At 40.7% G+C, this 18,522-nt stretch overlaps 1 protein-coding gene across 2 annotated transcripts in view; it reads left to right on the plus strand.

Annotated features, from left to right (window-relative positions):
* The window catches only part of lrp4 (low density lipoprotein receptor-related protein 4), an 86,764-nt gene that overhangs the window by 23,106 nt on the left and 45,136 nt on the right, over positions 1-18,522 (plus strand). For both annotated transcript variants that reach the window (XM_026378252.1, XM_026378253.1), the window contains exon 2: positions 16,558-16,704. In XM_026378252.1, the coding sequence (XP_026234037.1) occupies positions 16,558-16,704 (147 nt within the window). The remainder of the gene's footprint in view (positions 1-16,557; positions 16,705-18,522) is intronic.

An 18,522-nucleotide genomic window follows, 5' to 3' on the forward strand; every position in this document is an offset into this window, starting at 1 on the left:
ATCCTCAGCTGCTACTAATCCAAATCTAAAAGTGGTGATGGCGTGCACCTCCAAACATCCTAATCGGATCAGAAGTGATGGAGCATGATGTCAGGCAGGCAAATGAAATGAAGGAGGGAGAGCATATCTAAATCCTCATCTCAAAGCTGAAATGTGACACACATCAGATGGCCGGCTGTCTTTTGCTAAACTAGAACAACCAACATGACAGTTCTGTTAAGCTAATGAGAATCATGTGTGTGTTGGAGTGTATATGTCTTCCTATTGTCATGACTGACTTGAAGGGCCATAGCGAATGCACTTAACTGAAGTTAGAAAACAAATACACTTGCAAGGAAATTGGATATGCTAAGGTCAGGGATGTGAGTAGATGTTTGGAAAATGCAGCAGGTGAAATGTAACCAAACAAAAGGTAAAAAGCATCTCTTTGAGGAGTCTGTAGTGGCTCTGAACAGTGGGCCCAGATCTGTACCTGCAGAAGGAGAGGAAACAACTGGCCCTGCTTATCAGGTCTGATCCGCAGGTGTGTGTGTGTGTGTGTGTGTGTGTGTGTGTTCATGGGGAAGGAAAAGTTAAATGAATTCAGCCCCTCTCTTCTTAATGAGCCTCAAGCACATCTCATTTCACTGGCTGTTGCACTTACGAAAGAAAAATACCCCACACTCGCACTGCTTTTTAGTTACTCCACTTCCAGTCTTTCTGGTGACTTCAGAGGGTTCTGCCATGCAAAGCAGCCAATGATTTACTAAAAGGTCCTTTAATCATTACAGGTTTTATTCCTGCACACAGTCTGGAGGTCAATATTTGTCCCATTTTTACACAAAAGGAGCTTTGTTTGTTGTTAGGTTGTTGACAGCAAAGAAAGGGACGAGAGTCGAATAATCTTAACTTATCTTGTAGGTCTGATAAGAATCGGCAGGTCACTCAAATCTCAGCAAACCTCGTAGGAGAGGAAACATTAGTTTTGAAAGAAAGCTATTTTGTTTACGTCTCAGTTCTCCTCTCATCTTTATGGCCAACGTCATCATCCTCTGTTCATCTGCCCCAGATGCTTTCAAACTAAATACACCATCGCTGCTTCCAGCACACACGTCGAGGGTCTCGGCTCATTGTCAAGTAGTATAACGCTTCTATTTGCATCTCATACAGGCCAATCCCCTCATCATTTGCTTCATTCACTTCTTCAACTTCATAAAAAAGTTTGAAAAAACTGGGATGTGGGACGAGGCGGTCAGGGGTAGAACAGATGGAGAACAAGAAGAGGACGATGGTGGTTCTGCTCTGATCAGTCTTTAATCAAAGTCTAGAATATTACATCAGCATTTCTTTGGTGCTGCCAGTGTTCCTCCTCCGCACTCCACTCTTCTTAAGCACTCCAGTTTGTAGCTCTTTATACACTTATCTTGTGAGTTGTTTTTTTTCCCCCTTTTACTTTTAAGATATAGTAGACTGCATCTGTTGTGTGTGAAGTTAAAGAGCTTCAGATGTTGCAGAAGGAGGGAGAAAGACCACAGAAAGATGTGTGCCAGCTAGTCAGGAGGATGGAGGGCACTGAAGGAAAGTGTAGTTTGAAATAGAAAAAGAAACTAAGAATAATAAATTACCTTTGTGCATTTCTCTGCATAACTGAAGCTTCCCCTTTCATGCTTTCCCTGTTATATTTTAAATGAAATGTATTCACTAGCCTATGTAATTATTCATATACAGAATATGTGGTGAATAATTTCGTATTGGTGGCACTGACGATACAATGACGATACAAAGATGTTCCTGTGAAGACAAGTGAATATATATTATAAGTTTGTAAGAGGAAAAAAAAAAAAAGAAAGCAACACAGTGTGGCCGCTGCCGTTTTGAGACTGTTGGCATTGTTAAAAGTTTTTATGAAAGATTTCATTCTGTTGATTCTGATCTTTGTTTAACAAAAATCCCAAAAATGTTGGTAAAAGTATTTTTTCTTTGTTTTTTTTTTTTATGAATTAACGATTCATTGAATGTTGCAGCCATTTCTATTTAGAAAATATGTGAAGTTGCATCACATGCATGTTCAACTGACTGAAGTGTGTGTTTGTGATGTTTTTGTTCTGAGTTGGTCAGCAGCATGCAGACCTCAGGTAGAATCTCTGTCTTCTCCAGTATAGGTACGCATGGTGTGTGTGGCCTATTCTTTTAATCAAAGGTGACTGAAGACAAACAGGTGCGATATTAACATCATGCTTGCCGAGGTTGGAGCAGTCTGTCAACTTTGTGAGGAGACATAAGAGAAAAGACAAAAAAGAAGCAGAGAGAGAGGAAAAAGAGAAAGGGAACCAGGGATTAGAGACATAAATAAAGACAGATTTAGGACAGCAAGATGGAGGTGTGGAGAGGACAGAGCAGAACAGATAATTGAGGCGTGTGTGTGTGTGTGTGTGTGTGTGTGTGTGTGTGTGTGTGTGTGTCAGGAGACCAATTTACTCTAACAGTAAAATATTACACTGTAATTCCGTGCGTCCGGAGGTAGAGGGTCTCACAGGCACTGTTTGTTATGGCTGAGCCTGAAACAAATTTACCTGAATGAAAGATGTGATTGACTGCAAGACAGACATGTCATGCTCACAATGTTAATGCATTGTCAACAATAGTATGTTGAAGAATGACATGTCATTGTCCCTCATGGCTCAAAATAGGCAGAACTGAATTCAGCCGCTAAAGTTTGTGGGAAAATATGTTTTTTCTATAATTTTCTTAAGTGCATTTTATGAATATATTAGTGTATTAGCAGTATGGAAATGCAAATTTTGATTAGTTGGGTTTTTCTCTACTACTGTGGCTGCTTTCTCATATTAACTCATGGAATCAGGTCTAGACATTGTCAGGAGTTGCCCTTTCACAATTTTAGCATACAGGAAATTGTCCATGTCAGATGTTCATACTTAAGGCAAATTTATGCTTCTGCATCAGTATGCCATCTGTATTGAAATATACAAGGCCTTCCTTTAAAAAGACATTGTCTGAATGGGAGCATATGCTGCTCTAAAACCTGGATATATCTTTCAGTATTAATGCAAAGTTTCGAGATGTGCAGGCTGCACATACCACATTCCTAGCTGCATATATGATGGCAGACTTTCTGGATCCTGTTCATATATGGCGTTATTTTTGCATGATAGAGCTTTAACTTGCATTTTTGGATAGCACTTTGTTCATTTCTTCTTAAAATGGTATATTTTTTAAATATTTGATGTGTTTTCTAAATTCTACTGGGAATATAATACGGGTTTACAAGAGTTGTAAATCTTTGCGTTCTGTTTTGATTAGATTTTGAAGAGCATCCCAACTTTTTTGGTTGTACACAAACAAAATGTTCTCATGTTCTCCTTGTTCTTCTGTAGGGTCCTGATCACACTGTGTGTGTGTGTGTGTATGTGTGTGTGTGTGTGTGTGTGTGTGTGTGTGTATGTATGTATGTATGTATGTATGTAAATGTACTGTGCATATGTCAGGACACCACAAAGGAAGCTGCTGCTTTTTAAAGAACATTGCTGCACACCTGAAGTTTGCCAAAGAGCACATTGACACTCCACAACAGTATTTGCTAAATGTTTTGTGGACTGACAAAACTAAGATTGAACAATTTAAAAGAACACGCAGTACTACATTTGATGTAGACAGGGCACTGCATATTATCATAAACACATCATCCCAGTCTTCATCATAATTTCAGTCTACTTTGATGCTTCATGGCCTGGCCAGCTTGCAGTGATTGGGTGGGAAGATGAATTCCTAATTGTATCAAAAAGTTCTGTTGTGAGAATGTCACAGAACTCACAACTGTAGAAGTTGTATGACGCAACAGTGACAATGACTCAAAACACAAAACAGAATGGCTTCGTAAAGATAGTCAACCAGCTATGAATGACAAGGGTTCACATACTTACATATATATATAATTTAGAGAGGATAATATTTAAAAGAGGATATATATATCCTCTTTTAAATATCCTCTCCTTTTGCTTTGTTCTCCTTCATTTTAATAATGCTGTTTTCGTTGATGACTTGTTCTGCTGAAGCAGCTGTCAAAAGCTGATGGGGGGGATGAAGGGGGGGCAGTAAGATTGATGTCTTCATATTCGAAATGCCTTGGGCCAAATTACCGTTTATTGAGTTACATCCTGATTTTCCTTTCATGAAGGTCTAAAACAGGATACCGCACATCGTTCAAGGCAGATATTAAACATTGACATCCCATAGCTCGGATCTGAGAAGCACACAAACACTTACTCTTGATTGTTTTAGCTTTTATTGTAGATCAAGGTGGGATATTTAGAATACAATAATATTGTGATTCAGTGACTGCAGCACATCCAAATTAAACTTTGAGTTCTAAGTTTCCACCTCTTTATGGCTGTTGATGATGCAATAACAATTGTCATAACACTAGAGCAGTATTGTTCTGCAGCCAAAAGGGACACATAACTGCATCTACAGTCGAACTTGATCTGAAAGCTGCTGCACATTTAGCACTACAGGCTGACACAACAAATACTTACAGACATGTAAAAGCCTTACTGTCATTTTTAACTTCTTCCTTTGAGTTAACCTGAGCTGCAATGCTAAAGAATGGCTGCAAGATTTGGGACAGAAGCTCAAATGAGCCCTTGTCTTAAGCGCTAAATCAATGGAAACACCTCAAAACCTAGTATACCTTTGAGTATGAGTGTTTGACTTAAATTTGTGTTAACAGATATTTGCAGAATTTCTAGACTATACACATAAAAATTAACACTCAGCCAGTTTTATAATTTGACATCCTTGCTACCCAGTGTATTATGAGCACCATAGCAACAAAACTGGTTAGAAACGGCCTATAATTAGCCTAAGTGAAGCTGTACCTCGCCATCCTACACACGGAGTGTAAAATTGAAAAAAGTATGTTTAATAAGAGTTTTGCCTTGCCTCTTCGAATTAGTTATTAAAGTTGCTTCTCATCAGACATTAACATTTTTCACCTCAGAGTTGAAGTACTGAAGATTTTTTTTTTTTAATGATCAATCAGCTGACCAAGGTTCTGACTCAACAAAGGCTTATAATTTCCTGCAGCACAACAGATCTTCCATTACCCTTCTTGCTTTTTCTGTTGCCTCCTTCCCCAAATAGACAATTGGTTTGTATTGATTTCCTGAGCGTCGTTCCAAGATGACTCATCTTCTCGCTCTGGGAGTCTGGCTCTGTGAGGAAACACTTTCTTCAGGTTTCCTGCTCTACTTTAGGTGATTCTTGTCAAGGTGGAAGGTCCTGTCTGGGCCTTGAGGCTCAGAATAGTTTCTTGTGATAGTAGATGTGAAAGATTTTTAGTAGATTCTTTTCTTAAGAGGAATAACAACATCTTTAGTGGGGTTGAGGCTGGCAAGAGGTGTGCTGTGGTGCCCCTGAGGAGCATTTGGCCTTCCTCGACCGTTTTGTATGCATTTGACAGGTGAAATAGTGTGGGAACTGCAGGGAGTGTTGCTTTAAAATGCTTTTTGTTGCGCTTGTCGGGGATGTGGAGGTGCCTAGTGAATGCTCAATAGCTCTGTTGGAGCCATTGGTGAATGGTTGAGTGCTGGGGGGGGAAATGGCTTCACGCAAAAGCTGTGCATATTGTTGCTGGGGCTCCCTCTGTGGGTAAACTGTCCATGTTTCTATTCCCCAACAGCTGACTCCCACAGAGGGGCGCAGAAACTGTTTTTTTGTCATTGATTGATCAGATAGACTTATGCACTTTGCCTGTTTCTCAACCTGAACCAGTTGGAGAGTCGCCATGCGAACTGATGGACCACATGTTCCAAGCACAGTTCACGCTCTACCATCCTGTACCCAGGGAAAGAGTTTGTTGTAATGGCACAAAGCTGTCATGTTGTCCACACTTATTTTTATTGTTTGAACTGTTCCATGTGTTGTGAAAATCTCACAATGGGTATGTCAAATCAAAGTCAGCTGTAATTTGGTCTGTGACAAATACAGTATGCTATTAATTAGAGCAATAATTGCTTTGTTCACCCAGTCCCTGGGTTTGGTCCAAGCCCCTTCAGGCAGTAAAAATCCATCAGGGCCTTTTCAAAGATGGAAAGATGGTTAGGGTGAGACATGGTGTTGCAGGGTGAGTCTCCCACATTTTGATGATGGGGCAAGGGGAGGGTCAAACAAGGTCCTGAGAATCCAGAACCCAGAAAAATGTGGGGGGCATCGTGCTCCACTTCGCCTTGATTGAGAGCATTTGTTTTAGTGTCACCAAAGGGGATGACAAGAAGAGCTGATGCAAAGAGGAATAGATGGGAAACCAAGCACAAATTTCAAGGCAAGAAAGGAGCGATAAGCAAAGAGAATGAATGGAAGAACAGAGTTAACACTATGTTGAAGGAAGTGGCTGATGGTGGATGATATTGGATGGATAACGGAACATGATTTTTGCGGGAATAGCTTGTGGTTGCTTTTAGAGACGGAGAAAGTAAGGCATAGAGCAGTGCAGAGAGAGGGATTGTTCAGGGCCAGCGCCTGGCGAGGGCCATTGTTCAGCCTTTCCTTTTGAGCTGAAGGAGACAGGAGAGTTTCACACGCCACTCGCAGGCATCCTGCTGGGTAGCCCCGGAAGGGGGCTATTGCAGCTGGTAAAGAAGGCCTGGCCATAGGGATAAATTACTCTGAATGGAGGGGTCTGTATTTGGTGTTTTCTCCTCTCTTTTTTTTTTTTTTTTTTTTTTTTTAAAGGAGCCAGAGATGGAAAGAATTCAACCCCAACCACAGGTTGTCCGCTTCACTTCTGCTAAGGCTGTCTTCCAAGTCACCAATTTAACATCCTTCCACCCCCATCGGCCTCCAAACTTTCCACTCCCACCTTCTGTGGAATGCTCTGGGGTTTTGTTGTCATGGGGGGATGAGGGTATGTGTGTCTGATGAGATTTCATAACTTTAAGATGAGTATGTATTCTTACAGAGGAAAGAAATATAAATGGCATCCAAAAATGATTTGGCAACATTCTTGATTAACATACCAACACTTGCTATTTCACTTCACATTGTCACTCCCAGCTTTTAAGTACTTGCTATTCTAGCTGATAAAAATGCCCCAAATAATAAGAATGTGACAGTCACATTTGGCAGTTAACTTCTGTTTAAGGAATTATTTTCCAATAAAGACTGGATGATTGACATCTATGTAAATAATATGGTGGAGCTGTATTTTTTTCTTAATCAGAGAAACCTTAAATTTTTTCAGTGCAGGATGTCCGATGACTGATATGACTGGTCAATGCTGAATTACCACATACATATTAGCATGTATGATTTTTAGATATAAGAACTTGTATAAATGTGTCTGTGTCTGGACTTTTGTGAGCCCTCAACACAGTTAGTGTCTCAGTTTAATGGATGAGTGTTAGACTAATGTAAAAAAAATTTCACAAGCCCAGTTTTTGCCCCAAATCCCAAATGTTAACATCATAGAGCGTCTGGTGCCAGCATAAAGCTGTGGAGGAGAACCCTTCATGCTGCGTCAGTTTTTAACTGGATATTATAGAGCTGGACCTCAGTGCCTGCTCTCCTCATCCAGCCAAAGCCCATAAAGTGAGTTACAGCTTGCCCGTCTGGAATAATCTTCTCTTATTACACTTATCCCTTTACTATGAGTTCATAGTCATAGACATGGGCCAAATGGAGCTGCTAATACTGATCTGGAACAAGGCTTATTCAGAAACGGTGTACTTGATCATGTTCAGAATTTTACCGTTCTGGTTTTGGTGCAACAGATCTCAGATGAATAATGGAAAACATAGTTTGCACTGGTTACATTTATGGTTAGTTCAGGTGTTGCAATTGTCTACAATTTGAATATGAATGTACAATTCACTATATGCTGATGCCAGTACTGATACAGACTTTTATTAGGTATATTGTTGTTCAGCTACTTGTGACCAATAGCAGCAGTAATTCACTCAAGGACGACACCCTGTTTATTCAGATCAGCTATAGTGGTGGCTGAAGTTGAAGTGGAACATCATGTTTTATGGTGACATTGTACTAGTGCTAGCGTGGTGTTGATTGGTTTTGTAAGATAATGATAACAAAATGCAATAACCGGTTATTTTTGCGAGCGTTTTGGATAAAAAAAAAAAAAAAGAAATTTCTTACTTAGGAAGAAATCCCAATTAAGAAAAGATTGGTGAATGCAGCGTAAATGGGGTTTAAGAAGAAATTACTTTTTAAGAATGCTTCTCGAATGAGGCCCATTCCTACCAATCATGTAGTCCAAACTAATATAATTTGAGTCACTGTTCATGCTTTTAGTGAGGTTTGCTGTAGTTTTTCCTCTTGCTCCTTCAGTTTGAGTTTGATTTGTATTTCAGATAGATTTCAGTCTGTCAGCATGCAGCTCCAGAGCAGGTGATCGATAAATCCCAGGGAGAGGCGCTGATCTCTAGGGGGTAGTGGGGCTTAACAAACTCCACTGGACTGGACCTGATCCAGACGATATATACACACACAATGCACAGAAATTCAAACATCAAAAGCACTTAACATGTGTTGCAAAGACGTCCTTTTAGTAAAACTGTCCCACACGAAGAGCTTTTATACTCCAGTGGACAGTAAATTCACATTCCTTGCACCTCTCTCTGTTGTTTTTTTTTTTTTTTTAGAAAATAACTGGACCCTGATTTAGGCACAGCAATGTGAACATTCCTGTTGGTTCAGCTACTTCAGTTTGAGCTGAGTGAGGTCTGCTGCTTTTACAGCCCAGAAACATGGCTTTGATTTGCCTCTGCAGAACAATAGATGTATGCAGTGGGGACGGGTAACTTGGTTTGGGCTCTATTGTACATTTTTGAGGTTTGCATCCCATGGTGTGAATGTAGGAATCTGCTATTTCTCACTTTTTATAGCTCAGTTTAGAATAATAATGTATGAACAATGGACACACTCTTAGGGCCAGACGTTGGTGCTAATGTCCAGATTATGTTAATAATCTATGTTAATTTATGATATTCTGATTTTATTTAATCCTTAAAACTACACTTAGGGTCATATCAGTTAAATTCAGAAGAGTGTAACAGTTGCATTAAAATGACTGATTCAGTACCAACATTGTTTACATACAACACAAGTGTTTCATTGTGTAGATTTTCTGTAATTGAACAACCTGATGCGAGCCAAACTACTGTTTTTCATCAGTAAAATTAGTGAAACCTACCCAAGTTCTCAGAGTCGAAGGTGTTGTCTTCAGAGGGCTTGTTTTATCAGACAAAACATATTTTGTTTACAAAGATATAAAATGGTAACAGCTAGAAGCTGCAAGGACTAAAGCCAGTGGTACTCAACTCTTGAACTAATCAAGTGCTGGAAGGCACCGAGACTTGATTGACTGAAAACCTCTGTTTATCTAATCAGTTTTGGGCCGAGTACAGCAGATGGAGAATAAGTGGATCTGGAATAAATTAAATTAAATTTAGAGTTAAACATCAGTTATCAAAATACTTAGAAAATTAATTGACTTGTTTCATTTGTCAATGTTTATGATTAATTAATTAAAACTTTTAGTGCAATGTAAAACCACACATTCAGTGAGAAAAGGCACAGACTGGAAGATGTATTTTGGAGTTTTAATCGTTGATATAACATCATTCAGATAAAGAAGAATTATCTATAATTGAAAAAAGGAATTCTCCCCAGAACAGAGCACCAAGCTCTGGACTCAGTTGAAGCTCTGACCCATGTATTCCCAGTAGAGGCCCCTGTTGAGGGATTTGGGGGGTGTGTGTGTGTGTGTGTGTGTGTGTGTGTGTGTGTGTGTGTGTGTGTGTGTGTGTGTGTGTGTGTGTGTGGTCAGCTGTCCAAAGAGACAATCTCTAGATTAGGGTGCGCTTGGACATCAAGTGCTCACTCAGCACAATACCCAGCGACTCTAGTGTTCACAGCCAGAGGCAGCGCTCACAGCTCTGCTGTGTTTACACTGCGAGGCCTGACACACACACACACACACACACACACACACACACACACACACACACAGTAGTATTTTTTTAAAGCATCAGAGGACATTACCTTGTCTTAACTCTAAAATTTCCATCCTGGACGGCTACAAAATGAAGTCTTTGTGTTTTGCAGTAATGGAACTAATTACATTCACTCAGTACTACAGTTTATAATGGAGTATTTTTTTTTTTGTCAACTTTAATTTAGAGGGAAATGTTTCACTATGATGTAGATGCATGTTCTTGATGCTTTTGGCAGTGTACTTTTAAGTATACTCAGATACTAATATATTTATTTAACGGCGCTCCATAAAAAGTACTTGTTGCACCTAAGCCTCCCTATGACAGGGATAGATATTAGTAAATCTTTATTCTCCTAGTGTAAAAAAAATGTGTCCCAATAACAAGTATATACATACAAACTCAGAAACAAAATCATATTAGTACTAAAGTTACTCTTTGTTTAAACTTCAGATGCAGAGGAAACACTGAACTTTTATTTCTTACTGTTTCATTCAATAGAACAAATCAAAGGTCTCAGGTGTTAAATGCCCTGACACAAGAAGCCAAACAAGACACTTGCCTAATAGACCTCCGCTTTACAGTGGCAGTATCTTGGTTTGTATTTGGAAGTGTGTATTGATCAAGTGACCAAAGCAATGAATTTGACCAGGTGTTTCTGAAGGATGAGACATTTGTGGTTTGAAAAGTATCCCTTGTAGAAACGGTCTGTTCCTCAGCGTTATGGCGTTCCTGCTGCAGTTTCAGGAGCCAATGAACAAGTAGCTGAACACCACTCCACCCCTCCTGCAGCTCTGCCCTTATCTTGCACTTGTTATATTGTCCTTTCCATAAGCAGACACCTTCCAATAAAACTTCATCATGAGCACTGACATTTCATGTGCATTAGTTTTTCATTCAATAAATACTTAAAACTTGGGTCCAACACAGAAAACGGTGCAAGTGGAAGTAATAAAGATGAATTTTTAACATGTTTTTACTTTGATCACGACACAGAGTCCTGCCCTTGTGTGCATACTGTTTACAGTGCAAGCTCACGTTAACATACACACATATAGAGTCCCAAAGCCACATAAGTACAGCATTTGGAGGCCAGAGTCATTACAAAGGGCTGACAGTAGTGGAAAATGAAATGTAGTACAACAGGCTGGCCCCTCTCCCGCCTTAACCCCTTCATGGCCCTGTGACCAGACAAGCTACACAGCATAACTCACAACTAGATACAGTCACTGACTTCAGCTGGTATAGACCTTTTAAAAAAATCTTTATTTTAAAGAAGTAAAAAGACTCCCAAGCTGAAAAGAAATATATTTACCCCAGTTTAAACCAGTTAAAAATCAATGAAAAATCTCACAAAAATCGCTGTTGTTGCTGTTTTCTCTGCTGCCATCTCAAAATTGATCTTTGTCGCCAAGCCTTCTGTATATGAGCGAATTCAAAGGTGGATATGTGAATTTCAATGGTGGAAATTCACAGGGAGGAAATTCTGCTGACTGATAAGGCTCAACTCAGTCCCCACATGGTTAACCTTTTATACTCTTCAAACATACACTAAGTTTGGAAGGAAGTGTTGCAGATGGCGCTGCCGTTATGTGAGGCCTGCATTCTGGTAAATGGCAACTACAGTCTAGCTCTGGCCTTAGAGCGTCCAGGTTATGTTTTTTGAGATCCTGACACTTTAGCTAGACAAAAAGACATGTGTGCGATTATGTTGGATTCTCTTGAGATATGGGCAGATTGATTTAATAACATGCGAATACTCTCGAACATTTAACATTTGCATTTTTTGACAGCACAGATATTTCTACCTTGTGTGCCCCCACCCAGTGCTAGCCCGCATGTGCATCCAGCAGCCATGCACTCATCCCACTCCAAGTCAGTGTTATCTTTGAACTGACTTCAGAGCGACTGCTGGTCGGCCGTGGATGATGACTGTGTGTATGAGTGTGTATGAGTGTGTGTGTGTGTGTTTGTACTGTTGTACTGTATACAGCTCCATAGCAGAACTATCCATTCACCCACCAACCCTCTGCCCCAACCCTGTTTGATCTTGGATTACTTTATTTTTAACCCTCGGCAGCAGGATGACGATAAAACACCAAGCATGCAATTATGTTGTTTTCCCTCAATTCAAGAGAATAAAGGCTTTAAAGGCAAACCAATAGCTCACACAGACATAAACATACTCGCACTCATGCTCAAACACACACCCTCCTGCTGAGATGCGTTATGAGAAAATGACTGAGTGCTGTAATGTGATAAGACTGGAGTTTTAATGAAAATCTGAGATGAGCAGGTGTATGATGAGGTGCCCTGCTGCTGTCCAACTGCTGGACATTTCAGACCCCTCTTTGTGTGTTTTGGGTGTCACTGGGGATGAGCTTGTGATGACAGGCCTGTCCAGGAAGATTTTTAGCAATGCTTTGAAGACATGCCATAAACGCTGCACTTGTTTGTGTGGTGCTTTGTTTACATTGTTGGACCGGCAAACCGGATATTTTGAACGTTTTAAGAATTTCCCTCTGGCTGACAAGTGGTGAGTGTTATTCATGTGTGTTCATACAAGCTGTTCCTCTGCAGTTCTGTATTTTTCTCAGCTCAGTTCAACATGTGCTGCTGTGGTTACCAGTTCACCGCATCAGGCCAGCCTGAGCTACAGTGGGCAAATTAGTAGGTGGGGATGAGCTGATGGAGAGAGGGAACGGGCAGGGAGGATGATCTGTTTGGCATCTTGCAGGGTAACGCAGAGCCATCATAACCACAGGGAATTCAGTGAATGTGTTTTACTACTTTATAGGTTCCATATGTTTCAATGGAGAGAAATATGGATTTAAAGAAGGAGCAGGAGCCATGGAAATTGAGCTATTAATACTCCGCCAGTAATTTTCTTTATGCTGTAAAACAATGACTGTATAAAGTGAAACGTGATGAACCTATTTAGACTGAACTCTTCATGGTAGTGCTTCTTTTAATAATTCTTTCTGCTGTTATGGAACTTTAACTGTGGTTTTGTCTAGCTGCTCTCATCAACCTCATCTCCAGCCGCATGCAGCTGTACACACACAAATATTGGATATATACTCATCAAGTGGAAACAGACGCAAATTATACTTGGTTTGTGTGTGCTCTATGATTAAATAGGCTGTTATTTGCTTGTGTTAAAGATTTCAGTCTTTGAGTCTTTCAGACAGTAACCTAGTATCATTGTTTCAGAGAAGGTTAACAAGAAACATGTATTCCAGGAGCAGCAGGTTTCACAGCTTACGATGTCAGGCCAATTTGAATGTTACAGAATAGATCAACGGTGACAAAATCGGCTGTGTGAGGTGATGTTGCATAACAATTTCACTTTTTTTTTCTGCAAAATAACATTGACAAGCCAATAAACCTGCTGGTTATACAAACTCTATAAAACTACTGTAGTTTTCAATCTCTAGATTTTTATCTAGCTGTATTTTCACCACTCAGCATTGCCTTAATATTGAGAAAGCCACAACACGTTCTCTTCATTCGTTTTAAAATAGAAATTATAGCTCTTGCAGGTGAACAGCCAGGGTGGCTTCATGCATGATCAGTTGCGTGTCAATGTGAAGTGACGATGAATGAACACTGTTGCCTGACAGCGAGGTGGGACACCAGTTGTGTCCATTCTCACTGTGCAGTGCTGCATGATGCCGTGCAGTGCCGCTGAATGCAGCTGGTGTGGGACTGTTCATGCTGAACAGTTGCTGACATGCTGAGACACAGCTGTCTTTTTGAAGCGACACTTTTACAGTTCCACACCAGCAGCGGAAGGGTGACAGGAAGACACACTGTGGACAAAAGGCCTGACTCATTCCCTCCTCTCTCCTGTGTTACCCTCCATATTGTCACACGGTTCGTTTTTCCCCTCAATTTCCCGCTTATCACTTTTTATAGCGGTACACTCACACAGTCAAAGAAAGACACCGCTCCGACCCTCCAGGTAGTCTCCAGGGAGGTCCACGCCTAATTAACTGGCAGCCTTTTGACATCGTTCAAAGCGTGTGGCCACCCTACTCTCTGGGCTGGGTTACCATTGTGCATTTTGGCCCAACTGCTCTTTCCTCAACTCACAATCATCCTTTAACTATTTAACAACCGCAAACTGTGAAATGTTGAAGTAGAGTTTGAAAGCCACCTGGTTAGATCTGAGACTCATACAACGTGCCAGCTTCTGGCTCGAGTTGGTTGGTGAACACAGACCTTTGGTGGCTGTCTGCTGCTGTAGGTAGGTAGGTCATTGTGTCAGTTGTGGTGTCAGAATGGGTTTGTGGGCTCATCTGTGTTTACCTCTGAGGGGACCACCTGTCTTGTTGCACACCATGCTCGTTTTAGGCTGAAGTAACCAGCAGAGGAGGATCTTTGGTGGTCTTTGTTTTCTTTTTCTGTGCTGGTGGTTCCTTCCTGACTTATAGCTGGCGTGTAGCAGCAGGTGAAGTGAGATTTTAGCTGTCGGGTCTGTCTCACCATTGGCCTGAAGAGCAGGTTCAACATGTCAGACTACATCACCCATTAAAAGGATAGAAAGAGGAGCTTTGCTCCTTTCTCAGTGGGTATGAACCTGGTTGATCACCCAGCTTATTTGTGTCTTTGATGTGGTGCCGGTTATTGACTTATGTGCAAAACTCTTGAGATCATCTGGAAGTTTAGTCATGTTTGAGATCATGTTTCAGCCTATTAAACAGAAAAAACAAACAGGGGCTGTTCATGTGAGGTGCTGAATAAAGACCCAAGGGTCAGGGTCTATTTTTATTTTGTCTTTGTTCCTTAAGTTGTGCTGGTAAAGTGTCTGTCTGTTATCTGTAGTGTGTGATGCTGTTGAGTCATCCTTTACTCACAGTCATGGTAACAGCACAAGCACTAACAAACACCCTATTTCACCCATATTACAGGTGTCTGCTGCTCGTCACCTGACCTGTTTACTGTGTCAGTGTGATCCACTGTGGATTTAGTAGATATCACAGGTAGATTAACACTAACCTGTGCTGAGCTTCCAACACTGGCAGCTCCTGTGGCACCTTAACAACACAAAACATACAAAAATTTTGGATTTTCTTTTTGCAGGAATAGAAATTTTGCTTATGGTCAATTAAAAGTTCAGGTCATTGTATTGTTCCTGTTCCACTTTAGCTTCCTTTAATAGACTGATGATGGATTGTTGCTATACTTGCACTTACAGCTCAAAATAATCTCTGTGTTGACCTTTATAATACCTTTATAATATTTTTTGGGTGTGTTTACATGTTAACAGGTGTGTTTATATGTCTGTCTGCTGATTTGATCAACTTTAGTCATACAGTGATGTCTGTGTAGGTGTGATTCAGAAAGGATAAAATCATTTGTCATGTGAATGTCTAAATATGTTTTTGTGTTGTTGCTAAATTAAAGAAAAAAGTGAAATAGTACTTGGTCCAATACAATCAGAAATACTAGGGATACAAACAGCCTCATAATTTCTACTCCTTGACAAATCCATTGCTGTCATGCTGCTGCACACAATATGCTGTTATAGCCTCTAAATATATTCCCAGTTCTTGTTCATGCATGTACAACATACTATGTATAATGGTTTCCAGCAAAAATTACTTTGACGCTGGTTGGAACCAGTGGCCTCTTCTTTTTAAAGTACGTTTGACAAATGCACATCCTGTGATGTGGCTTCACTGCTTCTGCTCCAGCTCACATACTCTAATTTAGCTCAATGCAACACCCCCCCCCCCCAAACACACAGACACACATCTGAACAAACTCACATAATATGCTTAAAGTTACAAATCCAGCATATCTCACAATACTGCGGTATAAGCTACCTCTGTTGTATTGTGGAAAATTAGTCTTAGTTGGGGATTTTCAGGCCCTTGTCTGTACCTGTCTGGCTGTGATTGTCCTGTCTGCATCTCCAAGGATAAATGGCACACCCCCAGAGTCTAATGACTACAGGAACTACAGACTGGGCAGGAAAATTAGAGAGACAACTTTAAAGACAGGAAGATTTGGATGACGCTACCCCTATTTCCCTCTTGTTAGCAAGAGTTCTGGAAACAAGAGGAGAAGGGAGGAAAAAGTGGGGAAACGAAGGGAGGCAGCTGAAGGGGAAGTATGAAGAGGCAATGGTAGAAAAGGAAGAATGAGGAGAAGGAGAGAGGAAAAAGGGAAATGAAAAGAAAGAGGCCATTAATTTAGTGCTGTGGGAGGGATCTGAAGGTTACTGAGCTCTCTCTGCCAGGCCCTCCTGGGTTGACTGATGCCTTTGTGAAGAGGCCAGGAACCACACACACGCGCACATGCGCGTTCCAAGAAACTGGGTTTGTTGCAGCAGGCCAGCTTCTGCAAAATAGACAAACACACACACAGATGGCCATTAATAGGCTTTAAAGTGAGGGCAAATGGCTAGCATTTATTTATTTCTGCTCCTGAACATTATTTGGTGTGGTGTGTCTGAAGATGTGGTGACCCTGGTGTTTTGCTGTGCTGTGGTTGGGAATTGGAGCAGACTGACAGGACCAACTTTCTCTTTCTGTGTGTGCAGGAGTTGAGAGCAACACTGAGTGTTCGTGTGGGAGAAATCACTTCACATGTGCGGTCAGTGCGTTCGGAGAGTGTACCTGCATCCCGGCCCAGTGGCAGTGTGACGGAGATAACGACTGTGGAGACCATAGCGACGAGGACGGATGCAGTGAGTAAACAAAATTTTTTTAAAAATGTGTTCTCTCTCTATTACCGGTCCACCTTAAACAAATCAGTAGAAAGTATCAGCTAAAACACTTTAAAATGGAAATTTCACCCTGATGACCAACTACAGTTGTAAACATCAGGGAGCCAAAGTGGTCGTAATTCGTCTCCTTTTCCCTGCCATTTGGTGACCATGACCACTTTAACCACTATGGCTTTCAATAAAGGAGGTAATGAGGCCAAAATACTGGATTACACAAACCTGCTTATGCTGTTTCCTGTTTTTTCGAGTCTCACTTTGGGTTTACTTGCTCTGTGTGATCCAGTTGAAATTTATGTTTGCTCAATTTGACTAAAGTTGATTAAAAAAAAATTAAAAGTCAAGTTAACAAACATCTATCTATCTGTCTCTTTTGATATGGAGTCCTACAGAGACATTTGATTTTGTGGGATAATTGTTGTAACATAAGTGCAATAAGAGTAGATCATTGATTATCTGTTGTCTGCTATTATCACAGCTGCCGTGAACAAAGCATTAAACTCTCACCACACAACCAAGACTGGTTTTGCTTGGCAGCTCCCTGGTGCAAATTTGTGTCACTGCATGACTTCTGAATTTTACTCTAAAGGTGCAACTGTGCTCAGGCAGAATTTTCCAACAAAGGCATCCCAGAATAGTAAGACAAAAATATATAATTGGGCCCATATGGATCCCATCATCACCCAGTGAAACAGTGAATGGGTCACTGGTCCAGGCAGGCTAGTATTTCTGATGCAGAAACAGAACGAGGCGCTCTGCATGGTGTATGCCCCGTGCAGAAAAATGCTTGAGTGACTTTTGGCACCAGACAGTGTTTGGCTGGAGGGAAGTCTTGGCAGCAGATCCAGACAGGAGTATTTTCCTGCAGAGCATGTCGGTTTGTCAAGTGGGGGAGATCTTCACTACTCCTCTTTTACACTTTTGTGTATTGATGTGAAATGTCAGTGCGAGTGTGTTCTCTTTTTCCCTTTTCCCCATTGTTCATGGAGCAGAGGAGCAGATGCTGCCCTTTTGTTTGACACTTCCTAAGTCTTTTTGAGAGGTGTGTGGTTGGTTTGTGTGTGTTGTTATCATTTTTCCATCAGTCTTCCACTGTCACATTAAACTAGTTAGAGGTTGGGAGAGAGGATGCTAAGTGTTATTGATTTTTTTTTTTTTCTTTTTCTTTTTTTGTTTGGGCCAGTTGAATGTTCAGTGAGTCTGATCTCCACATATTGATCTACGGTACGTCACTTATTCAAGGAGACACATTGAAGGAGCTGACAGATATCAGAGCATCTAGCTGGACCTTTGTAATCCATTATTACTCTCTGATCGATCCTCTTCTCCATTGCTCGGCAGTTGGGCAATTGTCCTCCTGGACTCTCTCCAGTCAGTCCCCTAATCACAAGGCTTATATTACAGTTTCGTGTTGTTGTAGTGGCCAACATTCAAATACTATGACTCCTAGCTTTTCAGTATTTATTCCCACACAAATATAGTGTCCTGCTGATACTGTCCTACAACTGATTCAAACATTTTTCATTCACAAATTCCAGCTCAAACAAAGAAGTATCTAGATAAATAGATTTCTATCTATTTAGTTGCACAAATGTGAGAAGAACAGACGTCATTCTTTTAAGTCTGAGGTCTGGTTGGAAAATGAATACTTTTACCTGATCAGGACTTTAGCCTCTGTAAAGGAAAATCACTCATAGCTCTACACTGCAAACAATCTTTTTGCAGTGATAAGGGTTTGCAAATGGAAATGGATTTGTTTCAAGGGGACATAAGCCAGTTGAG

This window comes from Anabas testudineus, chromosome 3, assembly GCF_900324465.2.
Source record: "Anabas testudineus chromosome 3, fAnaTes1.2, whole genome shotgun sequence".
Lineage (NCBI taxonomy): Eukaryota > Metazoa > Chordata > Actinopteri > Anabantiformes > Anabantidae > Anabas > Anabas testudineus.